Source organism: Quercus lobata, unplaced genomic scaffold (genome assembly GCF_001633185.2).
Source record: "Quercus lobata isolate SW786 unplaced genomic scaffold, ValleyOak3.0 Primary Assembly Scq3eQI_53, whole genome shotgun sequence".
Classification (NCBI taxonomy): Eukaryota; Viridiplantae; Streptophyta; class Magnoliopsida; order Fagales; family Fagaceae; genus Quercus; species Quercus lobata.
This window is the reverse complement of record NW_022154704.1, coordinates 579158-605356: the sequence shown is the minus strand read 5'-3', so window position 1 is coordinate 605356 and position 26199 is coordinate 579158. Positions and strand designations below refer to the sequence as shown.

The window sequence follows — 26199 nt, the reverse complement described above, 5'->3', positions numbered from 1 at the left end:
ACCCATACAATACTCAATAATATTGTCTTCAACATTGATAGGGACAACATCATCAATTGCTTCTTGTTGGAATGCATCACTATCTTCTGTATTATCATTGGATTCTCCACCTCCGACTTCCAGGACATCAAACACTCCCCTATGTTGGATGTATTGAACAATTTTCCAAGGGTCATGCAATTTCATATCTTGAAGGTAAAAAACTTCTTTCACTTGACTAGGAAGTATAAAAGGGTCATTTTGATACCATCGACTTGTAACATCAATGCTCGTGCAGTGTGCATCGGTTCATATCGTCCTCCTTCGACCATTGGTACCAGTATTGTACCATTCACACTGAAACAAAACAACTTTATGGTGAAACATATACTCTAATTCCCAAATTCTGCACACATGACCATAGAAGTCGTGCATTTCTCCCTCATGGTCTCCTTCGGTACATACACCACTATTTTGGGTTACACGACGATTGTCTAGGTCCCTTGTATGGAACTTTACACCATTGACCATATAAACTGTGTACTCCTTCACATACGGTTCAGGACCATTTGCTAATAACCATTATTGTTTAGTAGCTTCTGATGAATCGTTAACTTTCAATCTATTCATCTATAATGACATACAACAAGTGATATTAATTAGTAATAAGCAGTGACAAATACAGTTAAATGTTTGAATTTATTAGCGTGTGATTAAATTTCAAATGTCTTACACGTTCTCTAAACCACTTGGGAAACTCTTGTCGTTGGATTTGAGTTATGGCTTCTCTAGTAGGATTATACAATGTGCTTTTGCGTTCGCTGTTAAAAATAAGATGATTTATTTTCAGCTAAGCATTGCGGATAATATTCAAAACTTGATTAAACAATATATGCATATGAAATCACATACTTTAAATAAGGCTCTAGCTCAGGACTATTGTACAACAAGTACCAATGAGTAGTATCAAGCAATGCACGAGAGAAGTCGCCATCATTTCACCTACCACCTATAGGTTGGGCAATCTATGAAAAAACTATCAATCCTTCGCTAGATTCACCAAAATCTTAATTTCTTTTTCTTCGATTATGCACAGTTTCGATCCCATCAATATACAAAGACCAGTTGTTAATACATTCTTTAAGAATGTAAGCCTCTACAATCGAACCTTCTGGTCGAGCTCAGTTGGAAACGTATCTTTTGAATTTTCCAAGGTACCTACGAGGAAAAAATACGCACAGAATGTAATTTTATACCACGTGGGAAATATGCAATTGATGAATGCATCAAATGATTTAATTATCTTTCATTTGGATACATCCACCGATATTGTACTGGGCCTCCTAGAATTGCTTCTCGAGGCAAGTGAACAGCAAGGTGGACCATAACATCAAAGAATGCTAGAGGCAAGAACCTCTCAAGCTTGCATAGTATAAGAACTATACGTCTTCTAGTTTCTCCAATTCACTCCGCTTTAGGGTCCTTGAGCATAAGTCTTGGAAGAAGTTGCCTAACTCAAACAATACAATACTAATGTCTTTATCTGGAAACCCTCACAACCCAATTGGAAGAATTCGTTGTAGTAGCACATGATAGTCGTGGCTTTTCAAACTAAATAATCTACCATTTTTTGCATTCACTGACCTTGATATGTTGGCTACATAGCTATCCAGATACTTGACTGATTTCAAAAAGTCATAAAAACCATCTCTTTCATTGGGGCTTAATGAAAAGAAAGCCCGAGGCTTGTCATATGATCCATCAGGATGATGTTTCAAATGCAACATGTGCTTGAAGTTCATATTTTGCAAGTCTATCCATGCCTTGTTAGTGTCCTTATTTTTCCACTCAATGCCTAACAAAGTACCTTAAGTACTCTCACTAATGTTCTTCTCCACATGCATGACATCAATGTTGTGCTTAAGCTTCTTATTTTTCCAGTATGGAAGCTTGTACAAAATACTTACCTTTGACCAATTTGGCTCCCCAATGAGTTGTCTCTTCTTGTTACTTGGATGTTTTCCTAAAATTATATTTGGCATTCTATCTAGCTGCTCTTGTATCTTTCCCACTTGTAATTCTAAAGATCTCTTTCGTTTCTCTGGTAAACCATTATGCAACCGACTATGTCTCCAATGATGTTCCATAGGTAAATAAGCTCGATGATTAATGAATCCAATTTTACTTTCCAAAGCTTCTGAATATGGTTGATTATTGCAAGTGTAACAAGAATGATAACCCTTTGTCCTCCACCCAGATACATTACCAAATCTAGGATAGTCATGTATTGTCCACAACAAAGTTGTACGCATCTGAAAATGTTCTTTACTATAAGCATCATAAGTTTTTACACCTTCTTCCCACAACTCCTTCAACTCATCAACCAATGGTTTCAAATAAATATCAATATCATTCCCCGGTTGATGGGGACCGGGAATAAGCAAGGACAACATAAAATATGGCTCCTTCATAACCAACCAAGGCGGTAGATCATAGGGGATAAGTACGACAGGCCACATACTATAATTACTGTTCATATTCCCAAAAGGATTAAATCTATCTGTAGCTAACCCTAACCTTACATTGCGAGGTTCGAGGGCAAAATCAGGATGTTGCAAATCAAATTCCTTCCTCTCCTCACTATCAGCCGGATGCCTCATTATCCCATCGTCCACACGTTTGTCTATATACCATCTCATGTCCTTAGCTCTTTGGCCTAACATGTACAATCTCCTCAGTCTCGGTGTCAACGGAAAGTAATGCAATACTTTATAAGAAATCTTCTTACCTTGGGTACGTGTATCTTTGTACCTAGGCACCTCACACATCGGACATTTATCGAGATTTTCATTTTCCTTCCAAAATAATGCACAATCATTTTTGCATGCATCTATATGCTCGTATGACATGTCCAAGTCACGTAATATCTTCTTTGCTTCATAAGTTGACCTTGGAACCAAGTTACCTTTCAGTAAAACCTTTGTCTGTAATTTTAGCATTATATCAAGTCCCTCATTACTCAAGTTGGTCATTACCTTTACATTCAACATCTCAATAACAAACTTCAAGATACTATAATCAATGCAACCTGAATACAACTCAAGTTTTGCATCTTCCTCACGTTTGTCAAAATGACGCACCTCCTTATCTTCGGTTGCATTTCTTGGTTCCCCTCTAATTTGGTCATCAACCAAGGCATCGATGCCATCCATATGATCACCATCTGACATTTCATTATCATGAATGTTCTCGTTCAATGGATACGCACAATTTGAGAAGATTGTTGATAGCAATTCACACAGTGAATACACTGGCACAGAATATTACCACTCAAGTCCACAACCGCTCTTGCAGAATTAATAATGCATTGACCCCTTCAATATATGGATGACTTAATCTGCCATCGGGTGTCTTACCCATTGTCATCCAACTTTTATCCATGTTTGACTACAATTATAAAATGAATCCTACTTTAGTAAAATAAGGACAACTCATGCATAATGTATTCTAACATCTAAGTCTATAAGCTACTTAGATAAAGTTCTATCACATTCATGAATGCACAGGTCTATATTAATACTTAAACAAATATACGTTGCACACACAAATGTACACTTCAAATATGAATTTAAACTACCTTATAACATCATATAAGCCACCCGCTTGCTCCAATACAACAAGCCACCACAAAACCAATCACAAACATCACAAGTATAGAGTACTTACAAGTATTGAAATCGAATAAAGTAATATTCATCATATCTAATTAACAAGTTCCATTCACATTTTCAAGAAACTAAAAACACTCTCAATATGAATTTAAACCACCTTATAACACCATGTAAGCCACCCCCTTGCTCCAATACAACAATCCACCACAAAACCAATCACAAACATCACAAGTATGGAGTGCTTACAAGTATTGAAATCGAATAAAGTAATATTCATCATATCTAATTAACAAGTTCCATTTACATTTTCAAAAACCTAAAAACACTCCTAATATGAATTTAAACCACCTTATAATACTATGCAAGCCACCCGCTTGCTCCAATACAACAACCCACCACAAAACCAATCACAAACATCACAAGTATAGAGTACTTACAAGTATTGAAATCAAATAAAGTAAAATTCATCACATCTAATCAACAATACTCATTCACATTTGCAAGAATTGAAAAACATTCTGAATATGTATTTAAACCACCTTATAACATTATGCAAGCCACCTGCTTGCTCCAACACAACATGCCACCACAAAACTAATCACAAACATCACAAGTATAGAGTACTTACAAGTATTGAAATCAAATATAGTAATATTCATCACATCTAATCAACAATACTCATTCACATTTGCAAGAATTGAAAAAAACTCCGAATATGTATTTAAACCATCTTATAACATCATGCAAGCCACTTGCTTGCTCCAACACAACATACCACCATAAAACTAATCACAAACATCACAAGTATAGAGTACTTACAAGTATTGAAATCAAATAAAGTAATATTCATCACATCTAATTAACAATACTCATTCACATTTGCAGGAATTGAAAAACAGTCCCAATATGTATTTAAACCACCTTATAATACCATGGAAGCCACCCGCTTGCTCCAACACAACATACCACCACAAATCTAATTTCCAACATCACAAGTATAGAGTTTTATAAGGTTTTCAACTAAAATTTACTTACTTTGCTCAAGCTAAGCTTACAACTTTCAGAAAAAATCCAAAGTTATTGCAAACAATGTGTATTTAGCCTACAAAAGAAAAGTTAAACTTATAAGTACTTCAGTCTTTATAATGAATAGCTCCTATGAAAGGCTAAATATGTTACTGTGACAACATCCAATCCAATGAAAATCTTAGCTGTAATTGAGCTTGGTTATAAGCTAGACAAATTTATTCATACCCTTTAGCTTAATCAAGAAAACGTGAAGCTAAAGAGTTTGCATTAAGAAACTATTGTAATAAAGATCAAATTGCTACAAAAGCTTTGGAAACATATCATTACAAATAAATAGTGTTAATGACACATTAAAAATTAGCTTAGATGAAAAGAAAACTAAAGAACTTTGGATATATTACATTACAGTGTTACTGATGCATTAAAGATTTGTTAAGATACATATTTGCAAGGAACACAAGTAAACAAACTTACAAGGAGCAAAACAAGTCGGATTGACACTAATAAATGTTTTGGCAGTATACATGGTTTCACTTTGACACTATGCCAACCCAAATAAACGTAAGTTTTATAACCATATAATACATTTTTACTACATGAATAAATATGTAATAACAATAATTTGTGCCTATGAAGTGGGACTATACAACTATACACTGCTTCAAATACCAGTCTTTACATCAGCACTAGTCGTTTGTGCCAACTGAACCAACTAGGTAGTCAACATTCATTCAATGAAGCAAATACCAATAACTTGTTCCCAATTCAATATCACAGACAAGAACTTGTTAAATCAAAATAATCTTCTAAGAAACCCCCCTAAAAAAAATAGAAAAAAGAGTGAAGTAAATTACCTTAGTTGGATAGACCTCTCCTCCTGTAACATACTGAATTGCAGAATATACATAAAGAAAGCCAGCTGGATAGACCCATTCTCAACAAAAATAAAAATACCCATTCTCAACAAACATGAGTTGGGATTAATTACAACAAAAATACCCATTCTCAACAAAATACAAGCACAAAATTTCTCAACAAAAGAAATTTTTTTATCTTTTATGATAAAAGAAATTTCTCAACAAACTATGTATTTAAGGGAAAAAAAAAAAAAAAAAAAAAAACCCTTACCGATCGTCGCAAATGGAAACTACAGCGACAACGGCAATGGCAACGGCAACGGCAACGACAACGCTTCAATGGCAACGGCAACGGTTTGGGTTCGTCGGTATTTCTTTTGCAACGCTTCAACGGAAATGGCAACGCTTCAACGGCAACGCTTCAATGGCAACAGCAACGCTTCAACGGCAATGGCAACGGAAACGGTTTGGGTTCATCAGTATTTCTTTTGCAACGCTTCAACGGCAACGGCGACGCTTCAATGGCAACGGCAACGGTTTGGGTTCATCGGCACTTTTTTTTTTTTTTTTTTTTTGGAGAGTGGGTTTCTCTTCATATACGGTTTGGGAGTTTTTTGTTTTGCTGAGTGGGTGAATGGTTTTTTAGCTTTGTTTGGGAGTATTTATAGTGGTATTTAAGCGACGAAAACATTTTAGCGACAAAATGTTTTCGTCGCTAAAGACCACTTTTTGTGACAAACAGAAATTCGTCACTAGAAGTGGGCAATTGCGACGAAAACATTTCGTCGCTAAAGACAACTTTATAACGATGAAATTCTTTTGTCGCTATTTCCTACTTCTAATGACGAATTTCTGTTTCGTCACTAAAGAAACCATTTTTTTGTTAAGATTTTTAGCGACGAAATTTTAAATTTCGTCGCTGTAGCATACTTTTAGTGACGAATTTCTGTTTCGTCACAAAAGTACCCAGAATTTGTTAAACTTTTAGCGACAAATTTTACTTTCGTCACTAAAGAAACCATTTTTTGTTAAGATTTTTAGCGACGAAATTTAACTTTCGTCGCTGTAGTATACTTTTAGTGACGAATTTTGATTTCGTCACTAAAAATATATAAGCGCAAAACTATTATTATTTTTAGTGACAAATATGTTTCATCGCTAATTCTTCCTTATAGCGACAAAAGGATTTTCATCACTAATACTATCCACAGCAATACCTACAGTGACGAAATATTTCGTCGCTATAGATTAATTATACTCGCGCCAAAATTTCCCTCCACTGGTGCCCTTTTTCCAGATCACAATAGCGGCGAAATTTATTTTTCATCGCTAAACGTTATAATTTTTTTCACTAGTAGTGACGAAATTCATATTTCATCACTAAATCTGTATTTTTAGCGATGAAAAATATTTCCTCACTAATTTTCGTCGCTAAAAATACATTTTGTTGTAGTGTCAAGCTATCTGTCTAGCTTTAATGAATAGCTTTTCTTCACTTGTTTCTTGGTCTAACCTTCATGGCTTTAGTACTAGACTTGAACAACATGTTTCTTGAAGTATTAAACACATACTAGATCTATCCAAATACAAGTAAAGTGCGTTTTGTCAAAGGATTAGCCAATTACACAAAATATGTCTTTAACAATACCGTTTCTCATTGACAGAACGTCAACTTTATTTTTTTTAAGAACGATATCAATAAGGACCTGTTTGGTAATATTGTTCTAGTAATGTTGTTTGTATTTTTTGAAAATACGTGTAATATTGTTTAAATACTAAAAACTATTTTTTATAATACACTATCAAACTGCCCTTAAAACTCTTTAAGTATGGACTATTCTTTAGGTGTACATAGTCTTCTCATCCCACGCACATCAAATGTACAGTACTTTAAAAAAAAAAAATTATAGAGATTTTGAACACTGAATCACATAAGCAACTTGCATGATGCATTTATAATAAAAAATCATATGCTAAAAAGGTTTATATATATAAACTTATATTAATTACTAATAAATGAAGAATAATTAAGTATTTGTCTTTACACAACCAATTGCGCTAACAAATTTTTGTAGAGTATCCCTGGGGTGCTTGCTCTCTTAAAGACAATTATAATCCAACGACATGCATGGATGTTAGAAGTTGCTTCAAATTTTGTTGAATCTGAACTTTGTGAAGGTTTAATGAGATTACATGAAAGCAAAAGGGTCCATATAATTGTCTCCTACCATACTGGGTTTCTTGATGCATCCTAATTGCATAGCATTTTTATATTCATATGTATATATTTGTGCACGTGTATGCAAATTATGCCACATTCTTTGCAAAGAATATAAATCATATCAATGGATACTTCATATTGATATATATATATATATATATATATAAAATTAATTTATTTAATATGAAAATCTTAGAGATTGGAATATACATGACTATTGCTCTTCTGCCTGTACGCAAAAAACAAAGATACTTGGTTAAGCAATTAAGTTCACTGTCTCCTACAGATAGTCCAAGGGAATTGCATTTTCCACAAAATGGTTGGGAGCAGTTCAAAGCATTCTTATGAAAATAAAGTTCGATTGGCGAAGTCCTTCATTCAATGAGCTTTATTTTTCTGTCAGTCTGATCTTCTCTGTTTGGAATATGGTTCTAGAAGAAAGAAGAGAAAATGTTAGTTGGAACAATTGCATTTATACTTGCATTGAGAATAATATTTTGAACCCTTGGTTGATTTTAAGTTGAATTTAATCAACTTTGACAAATTAAACAATTATGCAAAAAGCACAAAGCAGTGAAGTAAAGAACACACAATTAATGATGAAGTGGAAAACCTATGAATGCATTTAAAGGAAAAAGTACAACTAGGTTAGTTCTAACTCCAAAAAGGAATTTCACTAGTCTCTACCCCATAGAATTGAAGTTATACAAACTTAATCAAACCCTTGATCCTAGTCTCTACCCCATAAAAAACATAAAAAAATGTGATCACAATATCAACAACAAGCCACTGTAACTGTTCTAATTAAAAACCCTTCCACAAATTGCTTCCCTTAACTCCAAGAACCACGTTGAAGATTTGATCTTTGTACAACATATTGGAACCACCTTGAAGATTTGATCTTTCTACAACATATTAGAAAGAGGTTTTGTGGCTTTAGCTTTGATAATCAATTGGAAAACCATCTTAATATTTACTTTTTGAACAACGATTTATCGTGAAATAGAGGGTTTTTTTTTTTTTTTTTCAAAATAATAGCGCAAGCCATTACTTTTGAAAAGGTCTTTTGAATTGAGTTTAGTGTACCTTCAAATAGTTATGCATGTAGCTCACATTTATCAAGGTAATTAGTAGCCAACTAAATTAAATAAATAAAAAAGGGATTCTTGTGTCTCAATTCAACGAGCCTAAGTTGTGAGTGTGTTGAGGGACATATCTCAGTCAATCGAAACACGATCAAAAGAAAGTTGAAATTCTAGAAATTGCCTTCTCTAAAGTTTCATCTTGGGCACTTGATCTTGTTGTGAATGTTGGTTGTCAAGTCAAACTACATTAATTCTCACTTCTGCTTTGTCTCTCTTCTCTCTTTAACTCAAATTCTCCTAACACTAATCTCTTTCTCTCTCTCTCTCTCTCTCATACACACACATTTGATAAAACACGAAAATGTCTTGTCAGTATGTCCCTCGTTGGTGTTTGACAGTTTTTAGACCCCTTAAACAATTGATTAAACCTAGGTAATTAGCCAAGTTGTTACTTAGTCCAATTAAACAAGTCTAGGTTATCACAATAATAAACATCAAATCATGCAAAGCAGTGGAAAATAAATAAGACAATGATATGATCATCCAGGAAACCAAACCAGTAAAAACCTGGGGAGGATTTGACCTAGCTATCCTCAAGGTAAACCTGAATCCACTATCTTGAAAGAATCGAAGTTCATACAAAAGGACTTACAAGCACCCCCACTCGACTTCCTAATGCTACCAACTAGTAGAACTTACTGACACGACCACATGCAAGCTCCGAATCCACGGACTCCTTCTTTCTTGGATTCCCACCAGCTACAAGCACACCCGCTTGTGTAGTCTTTAAGCTTTAATGGCAGCAACTGAATTGATCATCAAGGTGTAGAAAATATCTCCTCCTTGAAAACCCTAAGTTTGTGTAAAGGAAAGCTCCTCTAGATCTCACAAGAGATTTACACAAACCGCAAAATATGAGCAACACTAAAACGTGGCTAGGGTTTGTCTCTTATACTTAGGACAAATAAGAAACCCTAAAAACGTTTTAAAACAAATAGGGCTGAGTTGGACGAATCTGCAGAAAAGCAATCTGCCTGAGCTTCGATTGGTCGAGCCTAAGCTTCGATCGATCAAGCCAGGCCGAAAGCCACAGTGCTTCCTGCTTTAAACTCGATTCCAACTTTACATTGACATACAACTTTGAGCTAGTTTTAAACACTTCTAAACACATTGTTTTGATCATGGTTTGCCAACAATACACATTAGAGTTCTAAATACATAAAATCCTAAACTTTAGAACCTAACAAACTCCCCCTTTGGCAATCCGTGACAAAACACACCTTAGAAGCTCAAAGTTTACAAAATGAAAAGCCCTTTACAAAATAATGCTCATAAACCAAATTCAATCCTAACTACCATCCATCAATTGCAAGTGTAGACAGCAGCTCAATTGAATCAACCTGTATATTTCCTGAAACACTAAACAAAATGCATAACCGCATGTGTGACAGAAAAACAAAAACAGTAAATCAACAAATATGCAATCTAACTCTCCCCTTAAGTTAGATACATCAAAAACAATGTTAACTCAATGTTAACTCCCCCTAAACAGAACATTCTTGTCTTTTCCACACATTTCATCTAAATCTCTCCCCCTTTTTGTCACGCATTGACAAAGACAACTCAAACAAAGAGTTGACAGAAAACATACGCAACAGAGTAAGAGAAAATAGAGAAAGAAGGGAACACAAAACAATTCAACTCTATAGGAAATATAGACAACTCCCCCTATGAACAACAAAGGTTAAAAACAAGCTTCTCCCCCTATAAAAATAGGAAAAACAAAACAAGTTTTGGGAAAACAGTTTTAAAGAAAAATAAGGGGAGTGGGGATAGATAAAAAGACACAAACCAAGTTTTTTAAAAAAACTAAGTTGAGGATACACATGAAGAAAAAATATTCTCTCTTTCAATAAAATGCAAACATGGCACTATGTGACCCATAAACAGTTGCATGAGAAAAGAAAATATTTGCACATTGAGTATCCATCATAACTCTTAAGAAAATAATTTTCTACAATTCACACATAAAAATAGCATATATTAGAAAGTACATATCTCAAAAATTAATCAATCAATTTTTGATCAAGTTGAGTACCCAATGTAGCAAAGTGTATGCATGTTATATGTGAAAACAATGAGAGATATGACTGCAAAACTGCAAGATGGATACCAAAAAAAAAAAAAATCAATGCAATTCATGTGAATCCTAAACATAAATGATGCATGGAAAAATCAAATTTTTGAAAAAAAACAGAACAATTTAATGCAGAACCTCCTCAAAGCACATTGTTTTATAAAAAAAATGCATGAGTATGAGACGAAAAGTTTTTCAAAAACACTTAAATTCAACCCAGATCTTCCAAAATCGAGATTTTCAATCAATTTTTCCTCAAAGCGCAAAACATTAAACACATTTTGCATTAAAATCAAGGAACTTTTAATCTTGGATGGCCACAACAAGATCACACACAATATAATGTACCAAGTTTAGCAAAGAGTAACTTGTGTAGTGTGTGCAACTAGCAAAAGTTTGAGATACATGTGAGGTGATATGTGAATAGAAATCAAACATAAAGTCTACAAAATTCATCACATAAAATTTGAAAGAGACTACACCAAAAGAGTTACATCATATAACTCTCACATCTCCTAGAAAACAAGCTTGCAATCATGTAAGTTTCTTGATTTTATGCCTCATAATATACACATCAATTTTAATTATGTGATTTGGCATTAAGCCTAATAGTACACACCAATTTTAAGTATTAAGCAATTAAACCGAGGCTCCACCTTATGTTCTTTTTGTGCATGTGCTACACTTTCTCGAGCACAAAATCTTACGATATGCACTAAGGTGTTCATGATTGGCTAGTGAACAGTGGTGAGATGGTTATTTATGCCTTTCTCTAAAGGTTCAAGTCCGACAGTCATAGACATGTGACTTCAAGATCAAAACAAAGTGATCAAAACTATAAACATCTTTCCCACACAACATGCACTACAAAGTTTCAACTAGTAAAATGCAATAAGTAAGCTCATCAAGGCTAAACAAGGTACATAAACTTGTTATGTAAAGATAATATTGTCAATCCTTGATTATAAATCCAAGATGTGAAATACAAAACACAAAAATCTTTTTGGTTTTAAAAAATTTATGACAAAAAACAAAAAGCACACATTATGCTAAATGAACAATGCAAATGCAATGCATGACAGTGCTTAACTAAGCTATAGAGGGTACACAAATAAGAAATATCAATTTCTTAATTAACCCTTGAGTATATGTACAAACTAGTACATACTCATACAAAATCAGAAAAAGCTTAGCACTTATATAACACATATTATTCAAGTTTCTCCACAATGTCAAGCATGTTCTAAATCAAGAGAGATATATCATAATTCATGTAATCCTCAAGGAGAAAAAACTCAAAATAAAATATTTTTTTCTTTTTGAAAATTTTTCAATGTTTTTGGATTTTTTTTTTAATAAAAAACAACCTAAAAAAAACACGACCAAAAACAAAAACAAAACATGTCCACAATAAATTGAAAGAATTAAATCAGGGACAAGTTAGCAACACTCACCTTGGAGAATCTTTTCTCAGCCATCTAGCACGAGTCTTCGGCTTTGTAGGTGAAAATCCGTGTGAAGCAGAGTGTATTTGAGGGATTACACCAATCTTCTGAGAAAGACTAAAATTCTGCAAATTCCTTTCACAAGCCAACAAGCTTAAATTTTTCAAAATAATATGAAACAATTTATATGGTCTTATAGCAGGAGAAATATCATCACAAATCCTAGACTGAAACATAGAATGCTTAAATTTCAGTTTATGACAATTAGGACGAATGTGACCGGAGACACCACAAAAGTGACAAACAGGAACAAATTTAGGAACATCAGTATTCCTAACAACAAATCTAGTCTCAGATTTTGGTTTTTGCCTCAACAAAGAACAATTTGGTCTAATATGACCAACAACACCACAAAGGTGACAAGTAGACACAAAAACAGATTTATTATGCTCTCTAACAGTAGGTTTAGACTTAGGTTTAGAAACTTCAGCGTCAATATCAGAACTTTTACCTTTGTCTAACCTAGCAAAATAAGCCTTTTCTTTATTATTCCTCTTGAAAGGAGGGATATAAACTTTCTCAGTTTTAGGCTTAAGAGAAACAAAAATACTTCTATTATCAACAGCAGGCTTGGTACTTGTCAAATTTTCAATTTTAACTTTAGATTCAACTAACTCTTGTTCCAAGCTTTTCATCTTCTCATCTTGAGAGGAAATTTGATTTCTCAAAAATTCATTCTTTTTATTAGATTCATCTAATCTAACAATCAATTCCTCTTTTTCAAGATTAGCCAATTTTAACTCTTCCTTGAATTTCCTAGCAATTTTCATAGATTTCAATAATTCCTTACGAAGAGTTTCACAGGCATCAATAAAATCAATAGAAGCATGAGCAGAAACATGATCAGAAAGACACTTCAAATTACCCATGACAACAGGGGTCAAGGATTAGCTCAGAGATCAAAAGATCTAAAACAAAAGAGCTACCCGCTCTGATACCACTTGTCAGTTTTTAGACCCCTTAAACAATTGATTCAACCTAGGTAATTAGCCAAGTTGTTACTTAGTCCAATTAAACAAGTCTAGGTTATCACAATAATAAAGATCAAATCATGCAAAGCAGCGGAAAATAAATAAGACAATGATATGATCACCTAGGAAACCAAACCAGTAAAAACCTGGGGAGGATTTAACCTAGCTATCCTCAAGGCAAACCTGAATCCACTATCTTGAAAGAATCGAAGTTCATACAAAAGGACTTACAAGCACCCCCGCTCGACTTCCTAATGCTACCAACCAGTAGAACTTACTGACACGACCACATGCAAGCTCCAAATCCACAGACTCCTTTCTTAAATTCCCACCAGCTACAAGCACACCCACTTGTGTAGTCTTTAAGCTTTAATGGCAGCAACTGAATTGATCATCAAGGTGTAGAAAATATCTCCTGCTTGAAAACCCTAAGTTTGTGTAAAGGATAGCTCCTCTAGATCTCACAAGAGATTTACACAAACCGCAAAATATGAGCAACACTAAAACGTGGCTTGAGTTTGCCTTTTATACTTAGGACAAATAAGAAACCCTAAAAACGTTTTAAAACAAATAGGACTGAGTTGGACGAATCTGCAGAAAAGCAATCTGCCTGAGCTTCGATCGGTCGAGCCTAAGCTTCGATCGATCGAGCCAGGCCGAAAGCCACAGTGCTTCCTGCTTTAAACTCGATTCCAACTTTACATTGACATACAACTTTGAGCTAGCTTTAAACACTTCTAAACACATTGTTTTGATCATGGTTTGCCAACAATACACATTAGAGTTCTAAATACATAAAATCCTAAACTTTAGAACCTAACAGTGTTGATGGATGAACTGGATTCCCTGTTTAGAGCAAAGAAAGTAGAGGTGAAAGACACTGGGTTGGTGCCAGTCAAAGACCCTCCAATGCTTCAATTAGATAATCTCTTTAGGAATCTATAGCATGTATTGTAGTATAATGTGTCCCTGTTCACTTACTTGCATTCTATGGCTTTATATAGCCATCCCATGAGTTATTGCAAGGTCTGTTGATCTCCCTAGAACGTTGTGTCTAAATTGGGTGATTAATTTCGAGCGGCTCATTAAGTTATTTGCAACGGACACAAGGCGGCTCATGTAGGTGCCAATTTAATGGCTTTGTAACCGTTGACTTGAATGAGAGGGTAACGCCTTGCATGAATGAGAGAGTTAAGTCTAACTTAAATGCGCTACGACCATTTTGATTGCTACTCGTTAACATTTACAATAAATAGGGAGATATGCACTGTGCACTTTAGGAGATTTGAATATTTACCCTTAATTGAAGGAGGGATAGAGCCATAGAGGTGCCACTCAAACTAATTTAGAAAGGTATTGGTAGATGACTATATGCATGTGTAAGAAAATCTATGTACGGTTCCTTAACTACAGTATGTTAGATTTCCTAATTAAATTTAACCATGTAGTTGCATTAACCAATGCAACACAAATAGCGTTATCTTTTTGCAAAGCCAATTAAATCCAACTATATAGTTTATTGACCAATGCAATCACATGGCTGAAATTAGTTATAAAACCCAAGTTATTACATCCAAGCAAAAGTATCTACGTTTTACCCGCTATGTATAATGCTTGTACCCGCTATGTATTATGCCTGTTTGGGAAAAGTTTCACAAGCCATATACTATTTTCAGTGCCATGCTTTATTTGATGTTTAGAATGTTAGTTCATTTTAAATTAAAGTACGTTAAAACTTAAATTAACTGAAGATTAATAAAGAGATGAGTTATGAGAAGAGTTATCTATACTAATAAATAACACGTAGGTTATGAGAAGGATTGGAAGACTATATATATGATTATGCTATGGACTAATTTTACATCACGAGTGAATGAAGAGAAATAGTTAAAGTGTAAGAGAGTGAATTCAATAATACTCCTAAATACTTGAGAGATTTTGGGCCAAAGAAAGGTGTTTCTTTTGGTGGAGCTTTGAGCTCAACCACTTATAAAAGTTGGTCTGAGCTACACAACAAACTATTGGGTTGTTGTATCCTAGAGGGATAAGTCAGAAGTGAATTTCTATTGCATTAATTTCTAGGCTTTCCAACTACAAAGGGCTTGAATCTCCTTAAAGAGAGTGAGATTTTTGTGCCTTAGTCTTACATTGTTCATTTATATTTATATTTTTATTGGAATTAAAATATCATTTTATTGATAATTTCTCCAACAATTTTAAGGAGATTCAAAAATGGAGCCAACAATTGAGAAGTCAAATGACAATGTCGGAGATCTTAACAAGCCCTTCTATTTTAAGGGAGCCCATTTCAAAAGTTGGAAAGCCAAGGTCCTTTTCTATCTAAGCCTTTTTAGGGTAGCCTACGTCCTCACTGAGAAGAATCCAAACAAGGTCTCTACTGATGACATGACCGAAGACAAGCTTTATGATCATCAAGAAAAAACTGATAAGTATGAACAAGATGAGTATAAATTTTGTCATTATCTTTTAAATTGTCTTGCGGATCATTTCTATGATTATTATAATACTACATACATTTCTGCAAAGAAAATTTGGAAAGCTTTACAAAGAAAATATGACATTGAAGAGGCTGGTGCAAAGAAATATGCAGCTAGTCATTTCTTTTGCTATCAAATGATGGATAGTAAATCTGTTGTGGAATAGGTTCAAGACTTTCAAATGATTGTGGTAGAAGTTAGATCCGAAGGCATAAAGATTGAGGACAACCTTATTGTGGCTGGTATCATTAACAAGCTACCACCATCATGGAAAGAGTTCCAAAAATCAATGCGCCATAAGCAAAAAGAGACGTCCCTAGAATCCTTGATCACTCGCATCTACGTAGAGGAGGAAGCTAGAGAACAAGATGCACTTATAACGCAAGAGGGTAATGGACATTCTACGACCAAGGTAAATTTAATTTATGCAAGCAATAACCAGCCTAAAGATCATTTTCCTAAATATGCTCAATTGAGGCCAAGAAAGAAGAATATGAAAAATTGTGGTAGATCTCACAATAGGGATAACCCTAGTCAAAGGAATAAGAACCAAGGACCTCCTTCAAATAACCAACAAGTTAATGCATGTTTTGTCTATGGCAAGAGTGGGCATATTACTCAATTTTGCGACTTTCAAAAACATGGCTCTGTCCTACAAGCTAATGTTACCGAAGAAATTTTAGTGGCTATGATTACAAAAATTTACATGATCCAATATGTTGAAGGGTGGTGGGTAGACTCTGGTGCCAATAGGCATGTTTGTTATGATAAAAACTAGTTCAAAATATACACTCCTTTTGAAGAAGAAAAAACAATTATGCTTGGTGACTCTAGTAAAACCAAGGTATTTGGGAGTGGTGAGGATGAGTTGAAATTTACCTCTGGATGTGTGCTCACTTTGAAAGATGTGCTATACACACCATCCATGAGGAAAAATCTAATGCCAAGCTATTTGCTGAATAAAGCTGGCTTCAAACAAACAATGGAATCTGATCAATATGTAATCTCTAAGAAATGATTATTTGTGGGCAAAGGGTATGCTTGTGATGTAATGTTCAAACTAAATATTGAAAATAATATATCATATGCTAGTTCTGTTTATATGCTGTCTTTAGTGAATTTTTGGCATGCTCGCTTGTGTCATATAAACAGTAGATATGTGGGAATAATGAGTAACATAGGATTAATCTCAAGACTAACAAAAGACTTTGAAAAATGTGAAGCATGCAGTCAAGCTAAAATTACTAAATGTCCTTATAAAAATGCTGAAAGAAATACCAAATTATTAGAATTAATTCACACAGATGTTTGTGAATTTGAAGGAAAATTAACTCATGGAGGAAATAGGTATTTCATCACCTTTATTGATGATTTCTCGAAATATGTATTTGTTTATCTATTAAAAAATAAAAGTGATGCTTTTGAGAAGTTTAAAGAATTTCTTAGAGAAGTTGAGAACCAATTCAGTAGAAAAATAAAAAGGATTTAGAAGTGATAGAGGTCGGGAGTATGAATCTATTGAGTTCAACTCATTTGTTTAGTCTTTGAGAATAATCCATGGAACTACTCCTCCAGACTCACCTGCATCTAATGGTGTGGTTGAAAGAAAAAAAAAGAACTTTGATTAATTTAACAAATGCTATGCTTATTGAGACAAGTGCTCCTCTAAATCTGTTTTTTTTTGGGGGGGGGGGGGGGGAAGCAATTTTAACAGCCTATCATGTTTTAAGTAGAGTGCCACACAAAAAGACTAAACTCACACCTTTTGAGTTGTGGAAGAGGCATAAGCCAAATTTGGGATATTTTAAAGTTTGGGGTTGCTTAGCCTTTGTAAGGTTAATAGATCCCAAAATACCTAAATTGCGTGTTAGAATTTTGAAATTTTGAATATTGAAAATAATGTGATTTTTGAATCAGGTGATGCTATCTTTTATGAGGAAAAATTTCCTTTTAAATCTAAAAATAGTGGAGCCAAAGAAGTTAGAGAAAATGTGTTATCTCAACCTAGTTCTTTTACTCCTCATTCACAAAATCAAGAAAATCTTGAAATTGAACTTAGGAGTAAAAGTGTTAGAGTTGAAAAAGATTTTGGCCCTGACTATTATGTTTTTAATGTTGATGAAAATCCTCTTACTTTGAAAGAAGCTTTGTTATCACTTGATTGTGTATTTTGGAAAGAGGCTGTGAATGATGAAATGGATTCACTAATTTCTAATAAAACATGGAAGTTAGTAGATTTACCACCTAGTTGTAAAACAATAGGTTGTAAATGGGTCCTTAGGAAAAAGCTTAAACCTGATAGCACAATAGAAAAATTTAAAGCTAGACTTGTGCAAAAGGTTTTAAGCAAAAAGCTTATGTTGATTTTTTCGACACTTTTTCTCCTGTTACTAGGATTACATCCATTAGATTGCTAATCGCTATTGTAGCTATTTATGATTTGAAAGTTCTTCAAATGGATGTAAAAACAACTTTTTTGAATGGGGACATAGATGAGGAAATTTAAATGGACCAACCCGAAGGATTTGTAGAACTTGGTCAAGAAAGTAAGGTGTGTAAGCTAACTAAATCTTTATATGGCTTAAAGCAAGCTCCTAAACAGTGGCATGAAAAATTTGATTCTTGTATGATTGAAAATGGCTATAAGTCAAATGAATGTGACAAATGCATCTATTATAAAACTTAGGAAAACTCACATGTCATTATTAGCCTCTATGTGGGTGACTTGCCAATATTTGGCTCTAATTTGCATGTTATAAATGAAACAAAAAATATTCTTAGAAGCCATTTTGATATGAAAGATCTTGGTGAGACTAATTTTATTTTGGGCATGAATATTACAAAAACATGTAATGGAATTTATCTTGAGCAGTCTCACTATATTGAGAAAATTTTGAAAAAATATAACTATCATGATTGCAAACACGTTGTTACTCCTTTTGATTCTAATGTTCATTTGTTTCCTGTTAATAATGAAAATGATGTTGTTAATCAAAAAGAATATGCTAGCATAATTGGTAGTTTGCGATATGCAATTGATTGTACTAGACCTGACCTGACATTGCCTATGCAGTAGAAGAATTTAGCAGATTTACTAGCAAGCCATTGGCAAGCCATTGAGCGAGTTATGAAATATCTATATAGAACCAAATTACATGGTTTGTTCTATAAAAAATATCATGCTATACTTGAAGGTTTTAGTGATGTCGACTGGAATACTTTATCAAGTAATTCTTTGTCTATCACTGGTTACATTTTTACTTTTGGCGGTGGTGCAATATGTTGGAAATCTAAAAAATAAGCCATTATTGCTAACTCTACTATGGGGGCTGAGCTAATAGCTTTAGCTATAGCAAGTGAGGAAGCAAATTGGTTGAGAGATTTGTTGCATGAAATACCTTTTTGGGAGAAACCAATACCATCTATCTTAATTCACTGTGATAGCATTGCTACAATTGGTAGAGTGCGTAACCAGACCCATAAGAAGAATACACAGTATTGTGAGATCTTATTTGAGTAATGGCATCATTAATATAGAATACGTTAAATCTTGTGATAATCTTGCAAATCCATTAATTAGGTCTTAACAAGAGAAAGGGTCTAGAATACATCGAGGGGGATGAGATTGAAGCCCATACAATCATGAGCCATGTATGAGGATACCCAACTCAGGGACCAGAGATCCTAAGAAATGAGTTCAATGGGAAAAATGTATCATATGGTGGTCGTAAGAAAATGCATTATTAATTTTAATTTTATTTGAAAATAAATAAATAAATAATCCATCCCTATGGTGTAAATGCATTTATCCTGTAACATGTAGGAGGTTAAGTTTTTTAAAAACTCTTCATGAACAATCTATAGCTCTTATGAGTAGGGTGTCAAAGTTACAAGAGCACCCTAGATAGATTTCACCTATGTGAGTGTGGGAGTGGGGCTGCTTCCTACGAGAATTGGGCTTATTCTCAAAGATGCTCATGAAAACTAGGATCAGCACAGGGTCGTAACCTGCTAGCTAGTAAAGCTCATGTCAACACCTGTATCGTTATGTGTGAGCAGTAATACTTTATTTCTCTTAAGCAATTATAGTTCAATTCAGAGACCACTACTAACTCTAGAGTAGAGATTGTTGTTTCATTAAGTGAAGGTTCAATGCAGAGCACACCTTCATGATGCATAATAATCCCTTTTTGCCAGGTAATCTCTCATTTTCGTAATTTAATATTAAAAAGAGTGGAGGAATGTTAGTGCATTTTAAATTAAAGTACATTAAAATGTAAATTAACTGAAGATTAATAAAGAGATGAGTTTTGAGAAGAGTTATCTAAACTAATAAATAACATGTAGGTTATGAGAAGGGGAGATTCTAGCCTTTTATCCCTGTTTTTTAAAATATTTGGCAATATGTCCCTGTTTTGACACTATATAGGTTTGTGCCCATATTTCAAAACTAGATTTTACTAAAATCGAGTTTCAATGAAAAACTTGCTTGGTTTAAAATCGAGTTATGCCCGATCAAAAAAAAAAAAAAAAAAAATTGCATGGAACTCGAGTTCCATTTAAAAACTATAGGGCTTTAAAATGCCTTTAAACTATAGGGCTTTAAAATGCAACCAGAGGGCTTTAAAACGCCGCTATAGGGCTCTTTGAACCTAGTATATAATCAAACTTATAAAAAATTGCATGAAAAAGCCACTATAGGTCTTCCTGAACTCCGCTATAGGTATGGAACTCGAGTTCCATGCATTTTTTTTTCCTTTTTAAGTTTGATTGGGCATAACTCGATTTTAAGTCAAGTGAGTTTTTCATTGAAACTTGATTTTAGTAAAATCAAGTTTCGAAATAGGGGCACGAACCTATATAGTTTCAAAACAGGGGCATATTGCCAAATATTTTTAAAAATAGGGGTAAAAGGCTAGAATTCCCTATGAGAAGGATTGGAAGACTATATATATGGCTATGATACGGACTAATTTTACATCAAGAGTGAATGAAGAGAAATAGTTAAAGTAAAGAGTATTGTGTGAGAGAGTGAATTCAATAATACTCCTAAATACTTGAGAGATTTTGGGCCAAAGAAAGGTGTCTCTTTTGGTGGAGCTTTGAGCTCAACCACTTATGCAGAGTTGGTCTGAGCTACATAACGAACTGTTGGATTGTTGTATCCTAGAGGGGACAAGTTAGAAGTGAATTTATGCTATATCAGTTTCTAGGCTTTGCCAACCATAGAGGGCTTAAATTTCCTTTAAGAGAGCTAGATTTTCGTGCCTCAGTTTGATATTGTTTGTTTATATTTATATTTTTATTTTTATTGTAATTAAAATATCATTTTATTGGTAATTTCTCGAACAGGATGGCTTAATTTTGCAAATGAACATCCCTAGAGGATTGGTTGGTTGGCTTCTATGTGGGACACACATGCTTCGAATACGTCAATCAAAATCATATTAAAATTGTTTCTACACTCTTTTCGTATATATTACTAAATTCGTGTAAGAATAATTTTTCTAATATTCGTAAACTAGTCAATAGATATAAGGGTAAATTGCAAATTACACCCCTAAAGTTTGGGGTTGACTAGATTTTATACCCCAACGTTTTAGAAACTTGATTTTACACCCTGAAGTTTGATTCGGTTAACAATTCACCCCCATGGTTAGTTTTTACTGTTAACTGACACATTACCATGCTGAAATGTTTTATTTTTACCAAAACTATGTAGTTTTAGTGATGACCAAGTTAAAAGTTGGCACAATCAAAACTATGTAGTTTCATGCCTAAACTTAAAACACACATCTCTAGCCTAAATGTCACCGTTCAGGCCAAACTCTAAAACAAAAAATAAAGAACCACGGAGAAGACCTTTGAGGACCTGACCTCTCAGGCCTTTATGCACCCTTAATTACTTCTTGACTCTAAGCAAGAAAAATGAATGAATTATGCTTTCTTCTCACCTTTTGTCTTAATGTTTGTCAAAAACTTCTATTCAAAGTGAAGAGAAGACTTGGGGAGATTTTATCCGCATTTGAATTTTTAGATAATGAGTCACTTAATTTGGTAAGCATTCTAATGGCTGTGTAATTGATGAGAATTGTTTTAGTTTGCCTATCGTTTCTACCTATGTAATTTTGATGGTGAATCTCAATTTGCATTTTTATGGATGTTTGAAGTATATTGTATATGTGATGTGTCCATAAAAAGGAAGTTTGCAGTTTTCTGCGGTCCTACATTCTCTCAGGCCTTGACCTATTGTCCTAGCTAATAGTTCTGTGCAGAGCAATGTAGCCCTCCTCTGTATGGGTTAGGGAGGTCAGATTCTCAGAGGTCTTCTCCGTGGTTCTTTGTTTTTTGTTTTAGAGTTTGGCCTGAATGGTGATGTTTAGGCTAGAGGTTTGTGTTTTAAGTTTAGGCATGAAACTACGTAGTTTTGTAATTATTTTAGGTTAAACTATTAATTTGGTACTATAGGGTAATGTTCAGTTTGATCCTCAACTGTTAATGATTATGTCAAAGTAGTCCACCAATCTTTAATTGTGCCTAGTCAATCTCTTAACCTTGTAAAATTAAGTGAATTTTATTCTTGAATCTACTCCGCGTTTTAAGTTAAACGAATTTAGGTAATATGGCAAATGTGACGTTAGTAAAAAGGTTATTATAAAAGTTTAAAATTTCAAACTCAAATGAATTTTAACTATCATTTCATTAAAAATTAAATGGATAAGTGATCCAAGTATGAAATTGACCTGATTTTGTAATTCAATAGACTAAATTGAAACAATTAATAGTTAAGGGGTCAAATTATACTTTATATCCAATAATTTATAGACAACATTAATAATTTAATTTTTTTCACACTAAAAATCTCAAGTGAAAGTGATTTTATAGAGGTTGAAGTAATAGTTTAACGGTAACTGTATCATTTATGGTATCCCATAAAGGTTCAAGCCCACCTTTTCTTCACCCAAAAAGTGAAATTATATGATGAACACTAATCACAATGTTGAAATAAAAACTTTTCATTAGAGCATTCACATTGAATTCTCTAGAATAGCACAAGAGTCCAATTAAGAACATGACTTCCCTACACATTAGTCAAAGTAAAATTTTGCTAAGGTGCTTCCCAAAAATAAAGAACATTGTATCTTACCCAAATGAATATTTTATTCATATTTGGAAAAGTGGGTGTAGGTGTATTGAAAATGATGTCGTGGAATCTTGAAGAAAGCACACAAGATACTCTCTTTGATGGAACAAAAATCAAACTGTTAGTTTCTAATAGTAAACCTCGAATTTGCAAGGGGTTCGTTTGAATCCATAAGGTGATAGGTCTGAAATTTACTAGAGAAAACAATAGACAAAGTCTATATTTTATTAATCTCATGAAAAATTGAACTGCCTTTGGAGGTTACAATGCATTTAAATAGTAAAAAGAAAACTTAGGGTGGCTAGAAAACCTAAGATGACTAGAAAACCCTAGGGTGGCTAGGAAAGCGTATAAAACCTTAATTTGACTAAATAACATTAAAAAAACCTAAAAATAAGAAAATAAATACCCTAAATCTAAAATAATGAAAATTACATAAAAATACCAAAATTAATAAATTACAAAAGTTAAATAATAAATTTTGTCCTACATTAGAAAAGTGAAGAAAAGGTTGGTGTTTTGAAAAGTGGAGGAAATTGATAGGCCAAGAATGTATTGACCCCTTATGATGAATTAATTGATTAATTAGCCAAGTTTATTAATTAATCAATTTAACATGCAAGATGTGTGATAGCACAAACAAATCACCAATTAAACTAAGTATGCAGCGGAAAATAAACTGACACGGTGATTTGTTTACGCATGGGGAAAACCTACACGGCAAAAACCCCACCGGGTGATTTTAAGGTCACCACTTCCGAGAATCCACTATTATCAAAACAAGCAGTTACAAGTAAAGGAATCCCAGTATCTTATACCACCTATAGTTTAACCCTTACTCCAATACCCAATTGGACTTATTCTGTAGTGACAATCTCTCATTTTCAATGCACAGCTCCCAGTATGTGACTAACCAATTGCATGGATCCCAATACGCGACTTGATCACCAACTTGAGAAGGATGCTGGCTACAAAGTTCTTCTGTTCATCACATGATGAAGATCATGAAGTTGCTTGGTCTCAAAACCCTATAGTGTACAAATACAGCAGCTTCTTCAAGAGAAAGAAGAATTAGGGCAAACTAGGTTTCCACTCACACTTTTCTTCACACTTATGGAATTGTGCTTTTGTGCAATTGTGCAACCTTTTACAGCCCTTAAAAATAATCCTTATATATATATATATATATATATTTAGGGTTGTGAGAAAAAAAAGCCTAAACATATACTCACAAATTGGATGAAAAATAGATCTGAAAAACTGAATTTCATAAATCTCGATATATAGCCATCTATCGAGCTAGCTGTCGAGTCATGGGCTTCAATAGCTTTTAAACCTCGATAGATGCTAACTGTTGAGCTTTAAAATCCAACACTTCATTACTTGATTCTTGGACAGACTTGCATGACTTTAACACTTGAACTTGAAACCTTATTTCTTGAAGCATTAAGCACATCCTAGATCTACCCAATTAAAAGTAAAGTGTGTTTTGTTAAAGGATTAGCTAATTATATAAAATAATGACATATGTACCTAACATTGAATCACATATGTCCTAACAATCTCCCCCTTTGGCAATCCGTGACAAACCACAATAAACGAGATATGAGAAATCACTCAACTCATAGTCACTTGTTGAATACAATAAAGTCTATCCTAACGCAAGAAGAGAGTTTATGTCAAGTAGACTTTGACAACCTGTATTTCTGAAACACTTTAAACAAAACTCATTAAGGCATCTTAGTGTGAAACAAAAATATAAGATTGCATACATTAAATAAGAAACATGTGTATAAAGAGAGAAAAGAAACAACACATGAAGATATAGGTGAAACAACATACATCAATATATATATAAACCAAATATAAGTACAATGTAAGTCAAATGGTCACAAGACCCATATACAAAGAATAATGTATCTGAAATAGAGAGGAAAAAAAAAAAAAAGATACATAGTGATAGTTTTTAGACCCCTTAAACAATTGATTTAACCTAGGTAATTAGCCAAGTTGTTACTTAGTCCAATTAAACAAGTCTAGGTTATCACAATAACAAAAATCAAATCATGCAAAGCAGCGGAAAATAAATAACACAAGATATGATCACCCAAGAAACAAACCACTAAAAACCTGGGGAGGATTTGACCTAGCTATTCTCAAGGTAAACTTGAATCCACTATCTTGAAAGAATCGAAGTTCATACAATAAGACTTACAAGCCCCCATGCTCGACTTCTTATTGCTACCAACTAGTAGAACTTACTGACACGACCACGTGCAAGCTCCGAATCCACGGACTCCTTCTTTCTTGGATTCACCACCAGATACAAGCACATCTGCTTGTGTTTTCTTTAAGTTTAAATGGCAGCAACTGAATTGATCATCAAGGCATAGATAAATATTCTCATTGAAAACCCTAAGTTTGTGTAAAGGAAAACTTCTCTAGATCTCACAAGAGATTTACACAAACCGCAATAATAAGCAACACTAAAAGGCTAGGGTTTACCTTTTATACTTAGGACAAATAAGAAACCCTAAAAACGTTTTAAAACACATAGGGCTAAGTTAGTAAACTCTGCAGAAAATCATTTTGTCCGAGCTTTGATCGATCGAGCCTGTCTTTCGATCGATCGAGCCACGCCGAAAGGCACAATGCTTTCCTGCTTTAACTCGATTCCAACTTTACATAAATGCACAACTTTGAGCTAGTCTAAAACACATCTAAACACATTGTTTTGATCATGGTTTGCCAACAATACAAATTAGAGTTCTAAATACATAAAATCCTAAGACTTTAGAACCTAACAAACTCCCCATTTGTCAATCTGTGACAAAACATAACTAGAAGCTCAAAGTTTACAAAATAAAAAGCCCTTTACAAAATAATGCTCATAAAACAAATTCAATCCTAACTGCTATCCATCAGTTGCAAGTGTATACTGCAGCTCAATTGAATCAACCTATATATTTCCTGAAACACTAAACAAAATGCATAACCGCATGTATGGAAACAATACAAGTAAACAAATTAACTTCTTGATTTCAAACGACACACAATAAAGACATATAACAATGAATAACTCATAAATATAAATCAATAAGC

General features: G+C 33.8%; 1 protein-coding gene across 1 annotated transcript; it reads right to left on the bottom strand.

Moving 5' to 3' along the window:
- Nucleotides 1-1847: 1847 nt before the first annotated feature.
- On the bottom strand, nt 1848-3209 carry LOC115972832. The gene has a single exon (XM_031093072.1). It carries the CDS (start codon nt 3207-3209, stop codon nt 1848-1850), a length of 1362 nt encoding a protein of 453 aa, XP_030948932.1.
- Nucleotides 3210-26199: the final 22990 nt, after the last annotated feature.

What these genes read in the sequence shown, in the direction of transcription:
- LOC115972832 (XM_031093072.1), bottom strand. Translation starts at nt 3,209, where the DNA reads ATGTCAGATGGTGATCATATGGATGGCATCGATGCCTTGGTTGATGAC.